Below are 19,397 nucleotides of genomic sequence, written 5' to 3'. Positions count from 1 at the left end.
GGGAGGGGTGCAGAGAGTGGAATAGAGACAGAGATGGAAGATGAAAGGAACACAGGGAAGGTGAGGGCGATAGAGGGGAGGGGTGCAGAGCATGAAATAGAGACAGAGATGGAAGACGAAAGGAACACAGGGAAGGTGAGGGCGATAGAGGGGAGGAGTGCAGATAGTTTAATAAAGACAGAGATGGAAGATGAAAGGAACACAGGGAAGGTGAGAGCGATAGAGGGAAGGGGTGCAGAGCGTGGAATAGAGACGAGATGGAAGATGAAAGGAATAGAGGGAAGGTGAGGGCGATTGAGGGGAGGAGTGCAGAGAGTGGAATAAAGACAGTTATGGAAGATGAAAGGAACAGAGGGAAGGTGAGAGCGATAGAGGGGGGAGGTGCAGAGAGTGGAATAAAGACAGAGATGGAAGATGAATGGAACAGACAGAAGGTGAGAGCGATAGTGGGGAGGGGTGCAGAGCGTGGAATAGAGACAGAGATGGAAGATGAAAGGAACAGAGGGAAGGTGAGAGCGATAGAGGGGAGGGGTGCAGAGAGTGGAATAGAGACAGAGATGGAAGATGAAAGGAACACAGGGAAGGTGAGAGCGATAGAGGGGGGAGGTGCTGAGAGTGGAATAGAGACAGAGATGGAAGATGAAAGGAACAGAGGGAAGGTGAGAGTGATAGAGGGGGGAAGTGCAGAGAGTGGAATAGAGACAGATATGGAAGATGAAAGGAAGAGAGTTAAGGTGAGAGTGATAGGGGGAGAGGTGCAGAGAGTGGAATAGAGACAGAGATGGAAGATGGAAGGAACACAGGGAAGGTGAGAGCGATAGAGGGGAGGTGCAGAGAGTGGAATAAATACAGAGATGGAAGATGAAAGGAACAGAGGGAAGGTGAGAGCGATAGAGGGGGGGTGCAGAGAGTGGAATAGAGACAGAGAAGGAAGATGAAAGGAACAGAGGGAAGGTGAGAGCGATAGAGGGGGGAGGTGCAGAGAGTAGAATAAAGACAGAGATGGAAGATGAAAGGAACACAGGGAAGGTGAGGGCGATAGAGGGGGAGGTGCAGAGAGTGGAATAAAGACAGAGATGGAAGATGAAAGGAACAGAGGGAAGGTGAGAGTGATAGAGGGGGAAGTGCAGAGAGTGGAATAGAGACAGATATGGAAGATGAAAGGAAGAGAGTTAAGGTGAGAGTGATAGGGGGAGAGGTGCAGAGAGTGGAATAGGGACAGAGATGGAAGATGAAAGGAACAGAGGGAAGCTGAGAGCGATAGAGGGGGAGGTGCAGAGAGTGGAATAAAGACAGAGATGGAAGATGAAAGGAACAGAGGGAAGGTGAGAGTGATAGAGGGGGAAGTGCAGAGAGTGGAATAGAGACAGATATGGAAGATGAAAGGAAGAGAGTTAAGGTGAGAGTGATACGGGGAGAGGTACAGAGAGTGGAATAAATACAGAGATGGAAGATGAAAGGAACAGAGGGAAGGTGAGAGCGATAGAGGGGGGTGCAGAGAGTGGAATAGAGACAGAGATGGAAGATGAAAGGAACAGAGGGAAGGTGAGAGCGATAGAGGGGGGAGGTGCAGAGAGTGGAATAAAGACAGAGATGGAAGATGGAAGGAACAGAGGGAAGGTGAGAGCGATAGAGGGGAGGGGTGCAGAGAGTGGAATAGAGACAGAGATGGAAGATGAAAGGAACACAGGGAAGGTGAGGGCGATAGAGGGGAGGTGCAGAGGGTGGAATAAATACAGAGATGGAAGATGAAAGCAACAGAGGGAAGGTGAGAGCGATAGAGGGGGGTGCAGAGAGTGGAATAGAGACAGAGATGGAAGATGAAAGGAACAGAGGGAAGGTGAGAGCGATAGAGGGGGGAGGTGCAGAGAGTGGAATAAAGACAGAGATGGAAGATGGAAGAAACAGAGGGAAGGTGAGAGCGATAGAGGGGAGGGGTGCAGAGAGTGGAATAGAGACAGAGATGGAAGATGAAAGGAACACAGGGAAGGTGAGGGCGATAGAGGGGAGGGGTGCAGAGCATGAAATAGAGACAGAGATGGAAGACGAAAGGAACACAGGGAAGGTGAGGGCGATAGAGGGGAGGAGTGCAGATAGTTTAATAAAGACAGAGATGGAAGATGAAAGGAACACAGGGAAGGTGAGGGCGATAGAGGGGAGGAGTGCAGGGAGTGGAATAAAGACAGAGATGGAAGATGAAAGGAACACAGGGAAGGTGAGGGTGATAGAGGGGAGGGGTGCAGAGCGTGGAATAGAGACGAGATGGAAGATGAAAGGAATAGAGGGAAGGTGAGGGCGATTGAGGGGAGGAGTGCAGAGAGTGGAATAAAGACAGTTATGGAAGATGAAAGGAACAGAGGGAAGGTGAGAGCGATAGAGGGGGGAGGTGCAGAGAGTGGAATAAAGACAGAGATGGAAGATGAATGGAACAGACAGAAGGTGAGAGCGATAGTGGGGAGGGGTGCAGAGCGTGGAATAGAGACAGAGATGGAAGATGAAAGGAACAGAGGGAAGGTGAGAGTGATAGAGGGGAGGGTTGCAGTGAGTGGAATAAAGACAGAGATGGAAGATGAAAGGAACAGAGGGAAGGTGAGAGCGATAGAGGGGAGGGTTGCAGTGAGTGGAATAAAGACAGAGATGGAAGATGAAAGGAACAGAGGGAAGGTGAGAGCGATTGAGGGGAGGAGTGCAGAGAGTGGAATAAAGACAGATATGGAAGATGAAAGGAACAGAGGGAAGGTGAGAGCGATAGAGGGGAGGGATGCAGAGAGCGGAATAAAGACAGAGATGGAAGATGAAAGGAACAGAGGGAAGGTGAGAGCGATTGAGGGGAGGAGTGCAGAGAGTGGAATAAAGACAGATATGGAAGATGAAAGGAACAGAGGGAAGGTGAGAGCGATGGGGGGGAGGTGCAGAGAATGGAATAGAGACAGAGATGGGAGATGAAAGGAACAGAGGGAAGGTGAGAGCGATGGGGGGGAGGTGCAGAGAGTGGAATAAAGACAGAGATGGAAGATGAAAGGAACAGAGGGAAGGTGAGAGCGATGGGGGGGAGGTGCAGAGAGTGGAATAAAGGCAGAGATGGAAGATGAAAGGAACAGAGAGAAGGTGAGTGCGATAGAGGGGAGGAGGTGCAGAGAGTGGAATAAAGACAGAGATGGAAGATGAAAGGAACAGAGAGAAGGTGAGAGCGATAGAGGGGGAGGTGCAGAGAATGGAATAGAGACAGAGATGGAAGATGAAAGGAACAGAGTGAAGGTGAGAGCGATAGAGGGGGAGGTGCAGAGAATGGAATAGAGACAGAGATGGAAGATGAAAGGAACAGAGTGAAGGTGAGAGCGATAGAGGGGGAGGTGCAGAGAATGGAATAGAGGCAGAGATGGAAGATGAAAGGAACAGAAGGGAAAGGCAGAGAATGTGGCGATAGAACGAGTGGAAAGTCCTGCGAGCAAGAGAGACACGGACAGAGGTGGGGAGACAGGAACAGGAAAGAATGAAGGTGAAACACTGTACGATAGTGTGGATAGAAAGCGAGAGAGAGAGAGAGAGAGAGAGAGAGAGAGAGAGAGAGAGAGAGGGGGGGAGCGGGAGGGGTGATACTGGGGCCCCAGCTGTAGGTTCAGCCTGACTGATTGACTGACACCTGCTCTCCCTTCTTTCCTCCAGAGATCCTGAACGCTCACTCCCAGAACTTCAGAGGTAAGATGAAGCCCTTTACTGGGCCTGCTATAGGCTGCATCTGCCGGCAGAGGGCGGTGTCACTTCAAAGATCGCGTGTGCTTTGATTTAACAAACTATCTGCGCGCCTGTCTGGTCAGACCATCACCCACAAGATCTATTCATTGCAGTTTAATACAAGAAACTACAATGCACAGTCCGACACACCAGTGTAATTCCCCACAATGCACTATGTTATGGTGAATGCAAGTGTTGTGTACACACTGATTCTCAGAGTGTTCATGTCAGACTCCGCAGTGTTTGAGATTGAAAACTGAAAACTCATATACACTCATCTTAATGACGCTCTCTTAAGCAGCCCACTCACTCTGTATTTGGTAATTATTTGCCCGTGTGTAGGACCTTTGGCCTCCCTGCCTCTGCCGCTCTCCATTCCCAGGTCATTGTCTCTCACTCTGTATTTGGTCATTATTTGCCAATGTTTGGGATCTCCTGTCTATAGTCTTCCAGCTTCTGTCCCTCTCCATCACAAGGTCATGGTCACTCACTCTGTATTTGGTCAATATTTGCCAGTGTTTGGGACCTCAGGTCTCCCTGCCTCTGTCACTCTCCATCCCGAGGTCCTTGTCACTGACTCTGCATTTGGTCTTTAATTGCAAGTGTTTGGGACCTCTGGTCTGCCTATCTCTGTCTCTCTCCATCCCCAGGTCATGGTCACTCGCTCTGTATTTTGTCTTTAATTGCTAGTGTTTGGGACCTCTGGTCTGCCTGCCTATGTCACTCTCCATCCCCAGATCAAGGTCACTCACTCTGCATTTGGTCATTATTTGCTACTGTCTTTGATCTAAAGTCTGCCTGCCTCTGTCACCCCCCATCCCCAGGTCATGGTCACTCACTCTGTATTTGGTCATTATTTGCTACTGTCTGGGATCTCAAGTCTGCCTGTGTCTGTCACTCTCCATTAGCAGGTCATGGTCACTCACTCTGTATTTGGGCATTAATTGCCAGTGTTTGGGACCTCAGGTCTGCCTGCCTCTGTCACTCTCCATTCCCAGGTCATTGTCACTCACTCTGTATTTGGTCATTATTTGCCAGTGTTTGGGATCTCTGGTCTGCCTGCCTCTGTCACTCCCGATCCCCATGTCATTGTCACTCACTCTGTATTTGGTCATTTTTTGCCACAGTTTGGGATCTAAAGTCTGCTTGCCTCAGTCAGTCTCCATCCCGAGGTCATTGTCATTCACTCTGTATTTAATCATTATATGCCTGTATTTGGGACCTCAGGTCAGCCTGCCTCTGTCACACTTCATCCCCAGGTCATGGTCACTCACTCTGTATTTGGTCATTAATTACCAATGTTTGGGATCTTCTGTCTATAGTCTTCCTGCCTCTGTCGCACTTCATCACCAGCTCACGGTCACTCACTCTGTATTTAATCATTATTTGCCAGTGTTTGGGGCCTCTGGTCAGCCTGTCTCTGTCACATTTCATCCCCAGGTCATGGTCACTCACTCTGTATTTGGTCATTAATTGCCAGTGTTTGGGACCTCAGGTCTGCATGCCTCTGTCACATTACATCCCCAGGTCATGGTCACTCACTCTGTATTTGGTCATTAATTGCCAGTGTTTGGGACCTCAGGTCTGCCTGCCTCTGTCACACTTCATCCCCAGGTCATGGTCACTCACTCTGTATTTGGTCATTAATTGCCAGTGTTTGGGACCTCAGGTCTGCCTGCCTCTGTCACACTACATGGTCACTCACTCTGTATTTGGTCATTAATTGCCAGTGTTTGGGACCTCAGGTCTGTCTGCCTCTGTCACACTTCATCCCCACGTCATGGTCACTCACTCCATATTTTGTCTTTAATTGCAAATGTTTCGGACCACAGGTCTGCCTGCCTCTGTCTCTCTCCATCCCCAGGTCATGGTCACTCCCTCTGTATTTGGTCATTATTTGCTACTGTCTGGGATCTGAAGTCTGCCTGTATCTGTCACTCTCCGTCCCCAGGTCATGGTCAGTCACTCTGTATTTGGTCATTATTTACCAATGTTTGGGATCTCTTGTCTATAGTCTTCCTGCCTCTGTCGCCCTCTATGCCCACGTCATGGTCACTCACTTTGTATTTAATCATTATTTGCCAGTGTTTGGGATCTCTGGTCTGCCTGGCTCTGTCGCTCTCCATCCTCAGTTCATGGTCGGTCACTCTGTATTTGGACATTATTTGCCAGTGTCTGTGATCTCCGGTCTGCCTGCCTCTGTTCACCTCCATCCCCAGGTCATGGTCACTCACTCTGTGTTTGGTCATTATTGGCCAATGTTTGGGATCCCCTGTCTATAATCTTCCTGCCTCTGTCACTCTCCATCACCAGGTCATGGTCACTCACTCTGTATTTGGTCATTAATTGCCCGTATTTGGGGCCTCTGGTCTGCCTGCCTATGTCACCCTCCATGCCAAGGTCCTGGTCACTCACTCTGTATTTGGTCATTATTTGCCAATGTTTGGGACCTCCTGTCTATAGTCTTCCTGCTTCTGTCTCTCTCCATCACCAGGTCCTGGTCACTCACTCTGTATTTGGGCATTAGGTCATGGGTTAGCATTCTTGATTTCTGCTCTCTTATGTTGTTGACTGTTATTATCCTGGCCTGCTCATCTAATGATCTCTGCAGCCTCTTCTCTGCACACAATAAATTGTGATTTGTGACACACTCCAGTGGCGGGGTGCAGGATGGATGGACTGTCACATTGGTCACTATCATTGTATTACAAAATGCTAAAGTTCTGTGATGTTGGTCAGACCAAAATGAACACAACACACTATGTATTACAGACTGCGCCAGTTGTGAGCAGACAAATGGGTTCACTGGCACACTACTACTGAAGGGTATGCAGTGCACGCTACAGACTTGCACCTGACCTGATGTTTTTTTCTGTCTCTCTCTAGAGAACCTGTACTACAAGGAAGGGGGACCATACCCATGTATGTATTTAATGTATCATTATCCTTTATTGTCAATGGATTTGTGGAAAAGAGGGTGCTTTGTATTTAGCGCAAAACATCTGCACTAACATGCAGGCCAACCACACTACTGCCATGGCCTCACACATGACTTCCACATTCCCACATTGTGGCCATTTCCATTTTATCACCATGCAGACCTCACACTCAACTTCCACCTCATACAATGCTGCCTCATTGCCACCCTGCATGCCTCACATAGCAGATCCACATTCCCACATTGCCGACCTCATACACCACTACAACATTCCTAACATGCTGGTCTCCCATATCACCTCCTCATTCAGGCCACATAAACCATCCATGGTACAGACTCACAAAGCAATTATGCATTCATCTCTGGAGAAGGCGGCCCCCATTCTCACTGCTTGGTGATAGCCTAACCAAGGTCCAGCCTTCATCCTAGAAGATGCCATGTCCCCAATCTGAGTGCTTGTTGATAGACTAACCAAGGTTCACCCTCTGTCCCTGGCGAAGGCCGTCCCCAATCTTAGTGCGTGGAGACAGACTGACCAAGGCCCAGGCACCATCACTTGAGAAGGCCATCCCCAGTCTTAGTCCTGAACCCATTCTGAGCAGCTTCTATCCCCTATCCCTGGAGATTGCTGGCCCCAGTCCCAGTGACTGTAGATTGAGGCAGGAACCAGCTCAGACTATCACTGTAGGTGACCGACCTCAATCTCAGTGACTGGAGATGGTCTGACCGGCTTCTATGCCTCATCCCTGGAGATGTCTGGCCCCAGTCTCCATGACTGGAGATGGTCTGACCGGCTTCTATGCCTCATCCCTGGAGATGTCTGGCCCCAGTCTCAGTGACTGGAGATGGTCTGACCGGCTTCTATGCCTCATCCCTGGAGATGGCTGGCCCCAGTCTCCGTGACTGGAGATGGTCTGACCTGCTTCTATGCCTCATCCCTGGAGATGTCTGGCCCCGGTCTCAGTGACTGGAGATGGTCTGACCGGCTTCTATGCCTCATCCCTGGAGATGGCTGGCCCCAGTCTCAGTGACTGGAGATGGTCTGACCGGCTTCTATGCCTCATCCCTGGAGATGGCTGGCCCCAGTCTCCGTGACTGGAGATGGTCTGACCGGCTTCTATGCCTCATCCCTGGAGATGGCTGGCCCCAGTCTCCGTGACTGGAGATGGTCTGACCGGCTTCTATGCCTCATCCCTGGAGATGCCTGGCCCCAGTCTCAGTGACTGGAGATGGTCTGACCTGCTTCTATGCCTCATCCCTGGAGATGGCTGGCCCCAGTCTCAGTGACTGGAGATGGTCTGACCGGCTTCTATGCCTCATCCCTGGAGATGGCTGGCCCCAGTCTCCGTGACTGGAGATGGTCTGACCGGCTTCTATGCCTCATCCCTGGAGATGGCTGGCCCCAGTCTCCGTGACTGGAGATGGTCTGACCGGCTTCTATGCCTCATCCCTGGAGATGGCTGGCCCCAGTCTCAGTGACTGGAGATGGTCTGACCGGCTTCTATGCCTCATCCCTGGAGATGGCTGGCCCCAGTCTCAGTGACTGGAGATGGTCTGACCGGCTTCTATGCCTCATCCCTGGAGATGGCTGGCCCCAGTCTCCGTGACTGGAGATGGTCTGACCGGCTTCTATGCCTCATCCCTGGAGATGGCTGGCCCCAGTCTCCGTGACTGGAGATGGTCTGACCGGCTTCTATGCCTCATCCCTGGAGATGTCTGGCCCCAGTCTCAGTGACTGGAGATGGTCTGACCGGCTTCTATGCCTCATCCCTGGAGATGGCTTGCCCCAGTCTCAGTGACTGGAGATGGTCTGACCGGCTTCTATGCCTCATCCCTGGAGATGGCTGGCCCCAGTGTCAGTGACTGGAGATGGTCTGACTGGCTTTTATGCCTCATCCCTGGAGATGGCTGGCCCCAGTGTCAGTGACTGGAGATGGTCTGACCGGCTTCTATGCCTCATCCCTGGAGATGGCTGGCCCCAGTGTCAGTGACTGGAGATGGTCTGACCGGCTTCTATGCCTCATCCCTGGAGATGTCTGGCCCCAGTCTCAGTGACTGGAGATGGTCTGACCGGCTTCTATGCCTCATCCCTGGAGATGGCTGGCCCCAGTGTCAGTGACTGGAGATGGTCTGACCGGCTTCTATGCCTCATCCCTGGAGATGGCTGGCCCCAGTCTCAGTGACTGGAGATGGTCTGACCGGCTTCTATGCCTCATCCCTGGAGATGGCTGGCCCCAGTGTCAGTGACTGGAGATGGTCTGACCGGCTTCTATGCCTCATCCCTGGAGATGGCTGGCCCCAGTCTCAGTGACTGGAGATGGTCTGACCGGCTTCTATGCCTCATCCCTGGAGATGGCTGGCCCCAGTCTCAGTGACTGGAGATGGTCTGACCGGCTTCTATGCCTCATCCCTGGAGATGTCTGGCCCCAGTGTCAGTGACTGGAGATGGTCTGACCGGCTTCTATGCCTCATCCCTGGAGATGGCTGGCCCCAGTCTCCGTGACTGGAGATGGTCTGACCGGCTTCTATGCCTCATCCCTGGAGATGTCTGGCCCCAGTCTCAGTGACTGGAGATGGTCTGACCGGCTTCTATGCCTCATCCCTGGAGATGGCTGGCCCCAGTCTCCGTGACTGGAGATGGTCTGACCGGCTTCTATGCCTCATCCCTGGAGATGGCTGGCCCCAGTCTCCGTGACTGGAGATGGTCTGACCGGCTTCTATGCCTCATCCCTGGAGATGGCTGGCCCCAGTCTCAGTGACTGGAGATGGTCTGACCGGCTTCTATGCCTCACCCCTGGAGATGGCTGGCCCCAGTCTCAGTGACTGGAGATGGTCTGACCGGCTTCTATGCCTCATCCCTGGAGATGGCTGGCCCCAGTCTCCGTGACTGGAGATGGTCTGACCGGCTTCTATGCCTCATCCCTGGAGATGGCTGGCCCCAGTGTCAGTGACTGGAGATGGTCTGACCGGCTTCTATGCCTCATCCCTGGAGATGGCTGGCCCCAGTCTCAGTGACTGGAGATGGTCTGACCGGCTTCTATGCCTCATCCCTGGAGATGTCTGGCCCCAGTGTCAGTGACTGGAGATGGTCTGACCGGCTTCTATGCCTCATCCCTGGAGATGGCTGGCCCCAGTCTCCGTGACTGGAGATGGTCTGACCGGCTTCTATGTCTCATCCCTGGAGATGTCTGGCCCCAGTCTCAGTGACTGGAGATGGTCTGACCGGCTTCTATGCCTCATCCCTGGAGATGGCTGGCCCCAGTCTCCATGACTGGAGATGGTCTGACCGGCTTCTATGCCTCATCCCTGGAGATGTCTGGCCCCAGTGTCAGTGACTGGAGATGGTCTGACCGGCTTCTATGCCTCATCCCTGGAGATGGCTGGCCCCAGTGTCAGTGACTGGAGATGGTCTGACCGGCTTCTATGCCTCATCCCTGGAGATGTCTGGCCCCAGTCTCCATGACTGGAGATGGTCTGACCGGCTTCTATGCCTCATCCCTGGAGATGGCTGGCCCCAGTGTCAGTGACTGGAGATGGTCTGACCGGCTTCTATGCCTCATCCCTGGAGATGTCTGGCCCCAGTGTCAGTGACTGGAGATGGTCTGACCGGCTTCTATGCCTCATCCCTGGAGATGGCTGGCCCCAGTGTCAGTGACTGGAGATGGTCTGACCGGCTTCTATGCCTCATCCCTGGAGATGGCTGGCCCCAGTCTCCGTGACTGGAGATGGTCTGACCGGCTTCTATGCCTCATCCCTGGAGATGTCTGGCCCCAGTCTCAGTGACTGGAGATGGTCTGACCGGCTTCTATGCCTCATCCCTGGAGATGGCTTGCCCCAGTGTCAGTGACTGGAGATGGTCTGACTGGCTTCTATGCCTCATCCCTGGAGATGGCTGGCCCCAGTGTCAGTGACTGGAGATGGTCTGACCGGCTTCTATGCCTCATCCCTGGAGATGTCTGGCCCCAGTCTCAGTGACTGGAGATGGTCTGACCGACTTCTATGCCTCATCCCTGGAGATGGCTGGCCCCAGTCTCCGTGACTGGAGATGGTCTGACCGGCTTCTATGCCTCATCCCTGGAGATGGCTGGCCCCAGTCTCAGTGACTGGAGATGGTCTGACCGGCTTCTATGCCTCATCCCTGGAGATGGCTGGCCCCAGTCTCAGTGACTGGAGATGGTCTGACCGGCTTCTATGCCTCATCCCTGGAGATGGCTTGCCCCAGTCTCAGTGACTGGAGATGGTCTCACCGGCTTCAAGGATTGGCGATTTTCCAACTAATGTGTAACATTTGACTATAAACAACAAAGTCTTGTGCTATTTTCAACAAACAATCAGGTTGATGCTCTCTTTGGACAATGGACTCGAAGAACTTTTTTTGCCCAGCGAGTCGTTATGTTTGCGAGCCACTACTAGAAAGCAACTAGGTTTTCAGCAAGACATACTAATTTTCTGTTGCTGTTTCACTGGTTGTGTTTCATCCTAATTACTTGTGCAATACTGGATGTATTGTAGTTTGTTGTAATAAGTGTTTTGCTCTTGAGTGGAATTCTACCTCATAGATTTCCACTCTTGCTCTGATGAGATTTTTACATCTGTTAAGGTTCTACATTCTATGGGCAGCCGTTATGAGTTTAAGTGGAGAGCTGATGAGTAAGCTGAGCACTGCTGGGCTCAGGCTGGTTACCTTTAAAGGATCTTCACTTACCTGCAGTGTATGACTCCCTTATTACACTGGCGACTAGAGTAACCAGCCTTCAACCCACGTTGCCCACTTGGCCACCCAGCAGTTGCCTGCAATCCTCTTCCTGAGGCCCACTTCCTCGGGGGACGGCCGGTCCCGTGCTGTGCCAATCCGTTGCTTGGCAGGCTGTCTGCAGCCGAGGTGGTGCTGAGGGCCCGTCAGCAGAGGAGCTCTCCTGCCGACGCTGTCCGTGTCGTGCGAGTCGGTTCCGGATCGGCTGTGTGGAGGGGCGTCAACCAGCTTATCCAGCCTTTCTGCTCGTGTGCAGTTGCACGCAACCCCGGTGGGTTGCGGCGCCAGGGAGGCCTGACTTTCGCTTTCCCTGAAGTGAGGAGCTTTCCCCGTGCACGTCGGCACCGGGAGCCGACGTGCCTGCAGCCTGCGCTCCCCAGCCGGCGTCGAGCGCGGTGCCTCCACTGGAAGCAGGAGTCCAGGTGAGGAGCGAGAGGGCTCTCTGTGCACCGCTGGGTGCTGCTCCGGTCGGCGAGCGGGAAGGGGGGGCTTGGAGGAAGCAGAACGATCAGCTCCTTGGCTTGCCAGTCCCCGCTCTGATAGTGGATGTCCGGACACCGGAGGGGGAGGCGTTGTGACGCGTGGACAGCACAGCCTTATCTACACGCAGTCCTGTCAAGGGGGCGCTGCTTCCAGGCAAGGCCTGGGAAAGTTAATCCTCTGTGAATGCTCGAGGACTGTTGCGACCGTGCTGAGCTCCAGGAGCCAAGGTACGCTACTTTGTTGCTCTAAGCACGTTCTGTTGAGAACAGTGACATGAAATGATTGATTGCTTCTTGCCAAGCACGGGTATGTGGTCATAGGTGGATATTGGCCACATATATATATATTAACCAAGACCTCCTCAACATGCAGCACAACAATGCGCGTCCGCCCCCTGCATTTTTGGCCAGTCCTGGTGAGCCGGCAATTGTATGGGACTTGTGGGTCGACACCTTCAAGGTGTATCTCAGGGCGGCAGGAGGCGCAAAATTTACAGATGATGAGAAGGAAGCTGCTTTGCTCAATTGTTTGGGAACTGAAGGTCTCAGGCTGTTCAGACATCTCCCCGGTCCCAATGTGCATGCTGTCCCTGCTCCTCCCACAGAAGGCAACGAGGGGGGTGATGCTGTACCAGGAGTGGTGCTTGCTTATGAGACAGCTTTGGGCAAGTTGGAAGAGCGATTTGGCAAGAGGGCCAACGTGGTTCTTGAGAGGTACCACTTCTTCTCAAGGGCTCAAGGCTCCTGTGAGGGTATAGATGCTTACGTGACTGCCTTGCACACTTTGATAGCAACATGCAAGTTTACAGGCACCATTGATGAGTATATCCTTGATCAAGTGATGATGTGGACGTGTGATGTGCGCGTCAGGGAGAGACTATGGATAGAAAAGGATCCACCTCTGGAAAAAGTCATTGAGATAGCCCGTGCAATTGAGGAATCCAGGAAGAGTGTGAGAGAAATGGCCAATAAGGGGGAAGCTGTACATGCTGTGATTCCCCACAGAACTGTCGATGCCAGAGTGAGAAACAAGGACAGCAAGGCTTTGCCCTCGTCAAGAGAACTGTGCAGGAGATGCTGTTGGCGTGGACATGTGGCGGGCACCAAAGAATGTCCTGCTGCCAATGTGGATTGTAGGAGATGCAAAACCAAAGGACATTATTCTCGCATGTGCAGGGGTGCTGCGTCCACTAGGGAGTCTGTAAAAATGGTGGACGCCAATGATGATGAGGAGGAGGTGACAATAGTGGGGTACATGGGTTGTTCCGACAAGGATGATGGTGGAACGTCTGAAGGATCATTGTTGAGTGTGGAGAGCTGCAGGAAGAGAGCTTGGGCGACACTCATGGTCAATGGTGTCCCTATGGAGATGATGGTGGACACGGGGTCTCCATACACAATAATATCCCCTGAACTGTATGTGTCCAAGTTTCACAAGAAGGTGTCTGATTTGTCTTCTTCTGACATAAACCCGTGTGCTTATGGGCGAGTACCCATCAAGGTTCTTGGGTTCGAGTGGGCCAATATAGAGTTTGAAGGCCGGGTAGCTAGGGTAAAGTTATATGTGGCTCACAAAGGTGACCCTGTTGTAGGGTGGGATGAACAAGCAGCCCTGGTATTGGAAATAAGGCCAGGGAAGCCAGTCCCAGTGATGAGTGTGAGTGATGGGAAGGAAAATGACGTGTTGTCTACGGGACTCACGGCGGAAGTTCTGGAAAGCAGGTTTCCCTCCGTTTTTACTCCTAAACTGGGCAAATTGAAAAGTTTTGCACACAAAATAGTGCTCAAGAGAGGTTCTGTGTCTGTTGTCCATAAAGTTAGAAGGGTTCCCATTATGGCTCGTAATGCTTTAAAGGAGGAGCTTGTCAAACTCAAAGAGTCTGGGGTCATAGAGGAGGTGGAGAGTTCGGAATGGTTGGCCCCGGTGGTTTTGGCACGTAAAGGTGATGGGGGCATGAGGATGTGCGTAGATCTCAGGTATCTTAACTCAAGCATATGGGTTAACACCCTCTGCCCAATATCAATGAGATGCTTTCCTTCGTGTGTAGTGCATCCGGTTTTTCTACGTTTTACTTGTCGTCTGCTTATCATCAGATAGACCTGCATGTCGAATCCCGCCCCCTTACATCCTTTGTTACCCCTTTTGGCGCATTCCATTTTTGTAGGATGCCCTTTGGTTTGGCGTCTGCTTCAGCAGTTTTTCAGAGGACAATGCAAAAACTTAAGGACGAAGTGGTTTCTGCTGGTGGTGTGTTAGATGAGCCTGATTGCGCCGTAAGTGATGCTGGGGCGATGTCTGGATGTCCGTTGAAATGCTCCTCTGTTGGGGAAGCCAGTGAGGGGCAAGTTGACTTGCAGCCCATGGGCAGTGGTGTTGCTTTAGATGTCCAGGAGGATGTGGAGCATTCCATTCTGGTTTCGGTTCATGATCGTGATGCCACTGATAGTCCGGTGGGTGAATGTGATGAGGGGGTATCCGCCACTGGTGCGGCAGACTCTGTCCAGGGTTGTGCCTATTCTGCCAGGGAGAGGAAAGTTCCCTCAAAATACAAAGATTATGTTTTGGGTGCTATAGTTCATTAGCATTGTTCATTTTTGTTCTGTGTGGGGAAGCCAGTGTGTGTGTGTCTGTGTCCGTGTTGTGCGTGCGTGCGTGTGTGTGTGTGTGTGTGGCTGGTGTGGATGGATTGTGTCTGTTGTTGGGTAAAGGGGGGAGAAGTGTTGTAATAAGTGTATTGCTCTTGAGTGGAATTCTACCTCGTAGAATTCCACTCTTGCTCTGATGACATATTTACATCTGTTAAGGTTCTACATTCTATGGGCAGCCGTTATGAGTTTAAGTGGAGAGCTGATGAGTAGGCTGAGCACTGCTGGGCTCAGGCTGGTTACTATTAAAGGATCTTCACTTACCTGCAGTGTATGACTCCCTTATTACATAGTTCACCAACGCACTACTAAGATTGTAGAAACAATGAATCGTTCCTTGTTCTTGTTTGTATGTCAGGATTCGATTGTCTCTTGACAAGAGTAATAGCCTGTCAAAATTGAATATTGTATGCCACTCTGTTTCAAAGACTATTGCTCAGTTATGTTGTGGTTGCACATGTATATGAGTACTGCTTTCATTTATTGTTTGCATATTCACAATGACAATGTCCTCCTTAGTTGTTTTAACATCATTTTTACTAGATTTCTACTTACAATACATGTAAATAAACACATGTCCCCGGATTTATGGGGTACGTAACAGATTTGTGATTCTTTCCAAAAAAAGTCCTGTTATCGCTCCACATGTAAGCACCACTCGAAATATTTACATGCTGGGTTTCTGGTGATTAGTACTAACACCAATACAGCTTCTTTCAAATAGTACAACACTCCATACTTAAGGAATGTTCTAATTCTATCAGCGGTTTCCACACCCCTAGTTATATGTTAGTCTGAGCAAGTTCTAGCCTGCATCCCTGAGGATGCTTTCAATGTCTATCCCTGGATATGGCCAACCACACTCTTGGCCATGAACCTAGTCTGAGCAGCTTCAAGCACCAATTCCTGAAGATAGCCAGACACACCCTCAGTGACTGGAGATGGTCTGATCAGTTTCTAGCTTTCATCCCTGAAGATGCTTGGCTCCCGTCTCAGTGACTGACACTGGTGATGGCAACTCCCAGTCTTGGTCCTGTGCCCTGGCTGACCAGTGTCCAGCCTCCATCGCTGGAGATGGCAGTCCCCAATCTTAGTCACTGCACATGATCTGATTTTTCGCCAGAAACTGTCTGAGCCGGTCTCCTCCCATGATGTGATATAATCTGAAATGGGATACTTCTATCCATCCAGGCAAGAGACAAGCCAAACTAGCATGTAGTGGCACAGTCTGTGAGGACATGTGGTAATGAGCATTGAGATAGTGAGTGTACTACGTGGCAGTGTGAGTTAAAACGAGAAGTGACTCTCACCTGATTCTCTATTTCTGTCCATAGGGAGCGAGAACCCCTCGGACGATGATGTTGCAGGTATGTGTGTTTCTGCATGTAATATACAGCTTTTAATGTAGACATTGGTTGGGGTTAAGCTCTTCATCCTTGGGCTGCCTAAATGATGTACCCAGAAGGGTCAGACTGACAGAAAAGAAGTATGAGCAAGATTGCGGATTCTGGCCGCATATTGATCTAGTAACCTGAAGGTAAATCAAGAGAATTTGGGGTGATGCCCAAATAATATAGTGTCCATAAGTGGCACATGTTCAGGATAATGTGGGTAGGTGGCACATGTACAGGATGGTGCGGGTAGGTGGCACATGTACAGGATGGTGCGGGTAGGTGGCACATGTACAGGATGGTGTGGGTAGGTGGCACATGTTCAGGATAATGTGGGTAGGTGGCACATGTACAGGATGGTGTGGGTAGGTGGCACATGTACAGGATCGTGCGGGTAGGTGGCACATGTACAGGATGGTGTGGGTAGGTGGCACATGTACAGGATGGTGTGGGTAGGTGGCACATGTTCAGGATAATGTGGGTAGGTGGCACATGTACAGGATCGTGCGGGTAGGTGGCACATGTACAGGATCGTGCGGGTAGGTGGCACATGTACAGGATGGTGTGGGTAGGTGGCACATGTACAGGATGGTGTGGGTAGATGGCACATGTTCAGGATAATGTGGGTAGGTGGCACATGTACAGGATGGTGCGGGTAGGTGGCACATGTACAGGATGGTGCGGGTAGGTGGCACATGTACAGGTTGGTGCGGGTAGGTGGCACATGTTCAGGATGGTGTGGGTAGGTGGCACATGTACAGGATGGTGCGGGTAGGTGGCACATGTACAGGATGGTGTGGGTAGGTGGCACATGTTCAGGATAATGTGGGTAGGTGGAACATGTACAGGATGGTGTGGGTAGGTGGCACATGTACAGGATCGTGCGGGTAGGTGGCACATGTACAGGATGGTGTGGGTAGGTGGCACATGTTCAGGATAATGTGGGTAGGTGGCACATGTACAGGATGGTGCGGGTAGGTGGCACATGTACAGGATGGTGCGGGTAGGTGGCACATGTACAGGATGGTGCAGGTAGGCGGCACATGTTCAGGATGGTGCGGGTAGGTGGCACATGTACAGGATGGTGCGGGTAGGTGGCACATGTACAGGATCGTGCAGGTAGGTGGCACATGTACAGGATGGTGCGGGTAGGTGGCACATGTACAGGATCGTGCAGGTTGGTGGCACATGTACAGGATGGTGCGGGTAGGTGGCACATGTACAGGATCGTGCGGGTAGGTGGCACATGTACAGGATGGTGTGGGTAGGTGGCACATGTACAGGATGGTGCAGGTTGGTGGCACATGTACAGGATGGTGTGGGTAGGTGGCACATGTACAGGATGGTGCGGGTAGGTGGCACATGTACAGGATGGTGCGGGTAGGTAGTACATGTACAGGATGGTGCGGGTAGGTGGCACATGTACAGGATGGTGCGGGTAGGTGGCACATGTACAGGATCGTGCGGGTAGGCGGCACATGTACAGGATGGTGTGGGTAGTTAGCTGTAACAGTTTGTTGAGAAGCCACCCTCAGCACGGGGAGTTCCTTCCCTCCCCACTCAAGTGGTTATGGAACAAACTATTTAACACATTTTATTTTTTAGCCCTATCTCAGACACACATCATGCCCCTTGGGCTCCTCTCCCCCGAGCTAACAATGAGCCAAGAACCAGGCTGGTGTACGGGAAATATATTGGTATTTATATAAATTAACAGTAATAGAAATTAGCACGAATATGTCAAAACACCACTTTATCCGTGGCACAACACAATGAACTTCTCTCATAAACAAGTCACAAAAGTGAGTTAAAAAGTACACAATCACAATTCTTCACTTTATGCAAATTTCACTTCACAAAATAATTAGACTGATCAATGACAAAGGCAATTATCATGCAATGTTGTGCGATTTTTATTTTCCTGCAGGCTTAAAAGGGTAGCAGTAGGATTTCAAGATTGGTAAAAACACATATGGCAATTATAATTTTGGGCACACTTTTGGTTTAAAATAAACACAGAGTGAGTTATCGTTTTGTTTTTCAGACTTCCCCTTGCTTTGGTTTGGGTTGGGAAGACAGACAGAAAAATTGGAATGCTTTCGGGAATTTTGGATTTCAGACCCCCCTTACTGAAAGGCCTGTGTTGGGGAAGCTGGATAAAAGAAGTCATGGTCAGCCGGACAATAAAGATTACCCAATTAAATTATAGGCTATAGTTTTCAGCGCACACTGAGAAGTGGGCTTTGTTAATTTCGAATTTTAACAAAATCCCACCCCCCGTAGTGTTCTGCCAAATCGGGAATTAATGAAATTAATATTGTTGGTTAAATAGGCTAAGGACCTACACAGATCCCCCTCCCCCATCCCACCCACTATAAAGGGAAATTATTCAAGGCAAGCAGACTCCCCCACATTTTGGTTTCCCAGGGCTCAGTTCTACTTACATATAAATCCTCTGTTTAAGGTTCAGGAAAGCCAACTGCATCTCAGAACACTCTGGAATAATAGGGCAGGGGTCTGGTCACTCAACTCTCAAAGATGGCCTCCTGCTCTCAACCATAGGACCCAGTCAGCTTTGAGGCCTTCCTAGAAATAGAAAGCTCCACCCAGATGCACTCTCAGCAATCTCGTCTGGTGTTCCCTTCCGGCTGTCAGATGGTAAGTTTCAGCAGCCCTCTCTGTCTCTTGTCTGACTCTGTGTGTCCCTCCTCCTAGTGCAGTACCCCTCATATAGCAGCGATGACACCACCAATGTACAATCTTGGGGAAGTACCCTGCAATAATTCCCACAACTAGGAATGTACAGTTACCCTTCTCTCCCCTCCCAAACCCAGCCTTCAAGTCAGGATTGGTTTAGGGGTCTGGAGCAACATAAGGCAATTCCCATTGTAATCACCATTTGTTCTCCTTTCACATTTTTGGTAAAAACTAGTAATGTATCACAACTTCATAATTTTACTAGCAACTGCCATGATATACATGTTTTCTGATTAGGCGAATCATGGGGAATTAGATAAACTGACCACCAGGGCCTTACCATATGGCAGGGGCCATGTGGCACGTTTCTGCCGTTTCCATAAAAAAAGCATAACAGTTATGAAAATGTAAGTTACTACCCATAGCCCAAAGTTTATTCTCCACCAACTAACAAACTCTAACATTTCAAACATGTTCAGATTAGCCATAAACACACCTTAGATAACGCTTACAATTCCCTGAGCCGCAGGTGGATGAATTTTATATCTCCAAAATTGCCTGGAAATTACATAAAAAGTGGTACATAAATGAAATCAATTGTCGCTGATGTCGAAACAGTCGTTTGGGATTGGTCCCATGATTTCATTACCTAAATCAATAGAATAATATTAGCATCAACCGCCATTCCAATAAAGGTGCCTGCGCCCAAAGTGATACTTCAAGGTTCACTGTTATCCAATAATAATGTTCTAGGT

General features: G+C 50.5%; 1 protein-coding gene across 1 annotated transcript in view; it reads left to right on the top strand.

The window, feature by feature from the left end:
* The window catches only part of LOC138517048 (uncharacterized), a 341,761-nt gene that overhangs the window by 292,767 nt on the left and 29,597 nt on the right, over nucleotides 1-19,397 (top strand). Inside the window, exons 13-15 of the mRNA XM_069632564.1 lie at nucleotides 3,667-3,699; nucleotides 6,622-6,657; nucleotides 15,889-15,921. Of these exons, the coding sequence (XP_069488665.1) occupies nucleotides 3,667-3,699; nucleotides 6,622-6,657; nucleotides 15,889-15,921 (102 nt within the window). The remainder of the gene's footprint in view (nucleotides 1-3,666; nucleotides 3,700-6,621; nucleotides 6,658-15,888; nucleotides 15,922-19,397) is intronic.

The sequence above is a fragment of the Ambystoma mexicanum genome, chromosome 6q (assembly GCF_040938575.1).
Source record: "Ambystoma mexicanum isolate Mex_15411 chromosome 6q, UKY_AmexF1_1, whole genome shotgun sequence".
Taxonomy (NCBI): Eukaryota; Metazoa; Chordata; class Amphibia; order Caudata; family Ambystomatidae; genus Ambystoma; species Ambystoma mexicanum.
This window is presented reverse-complemented; position numbering and strand designations above follow the sequence as displayed.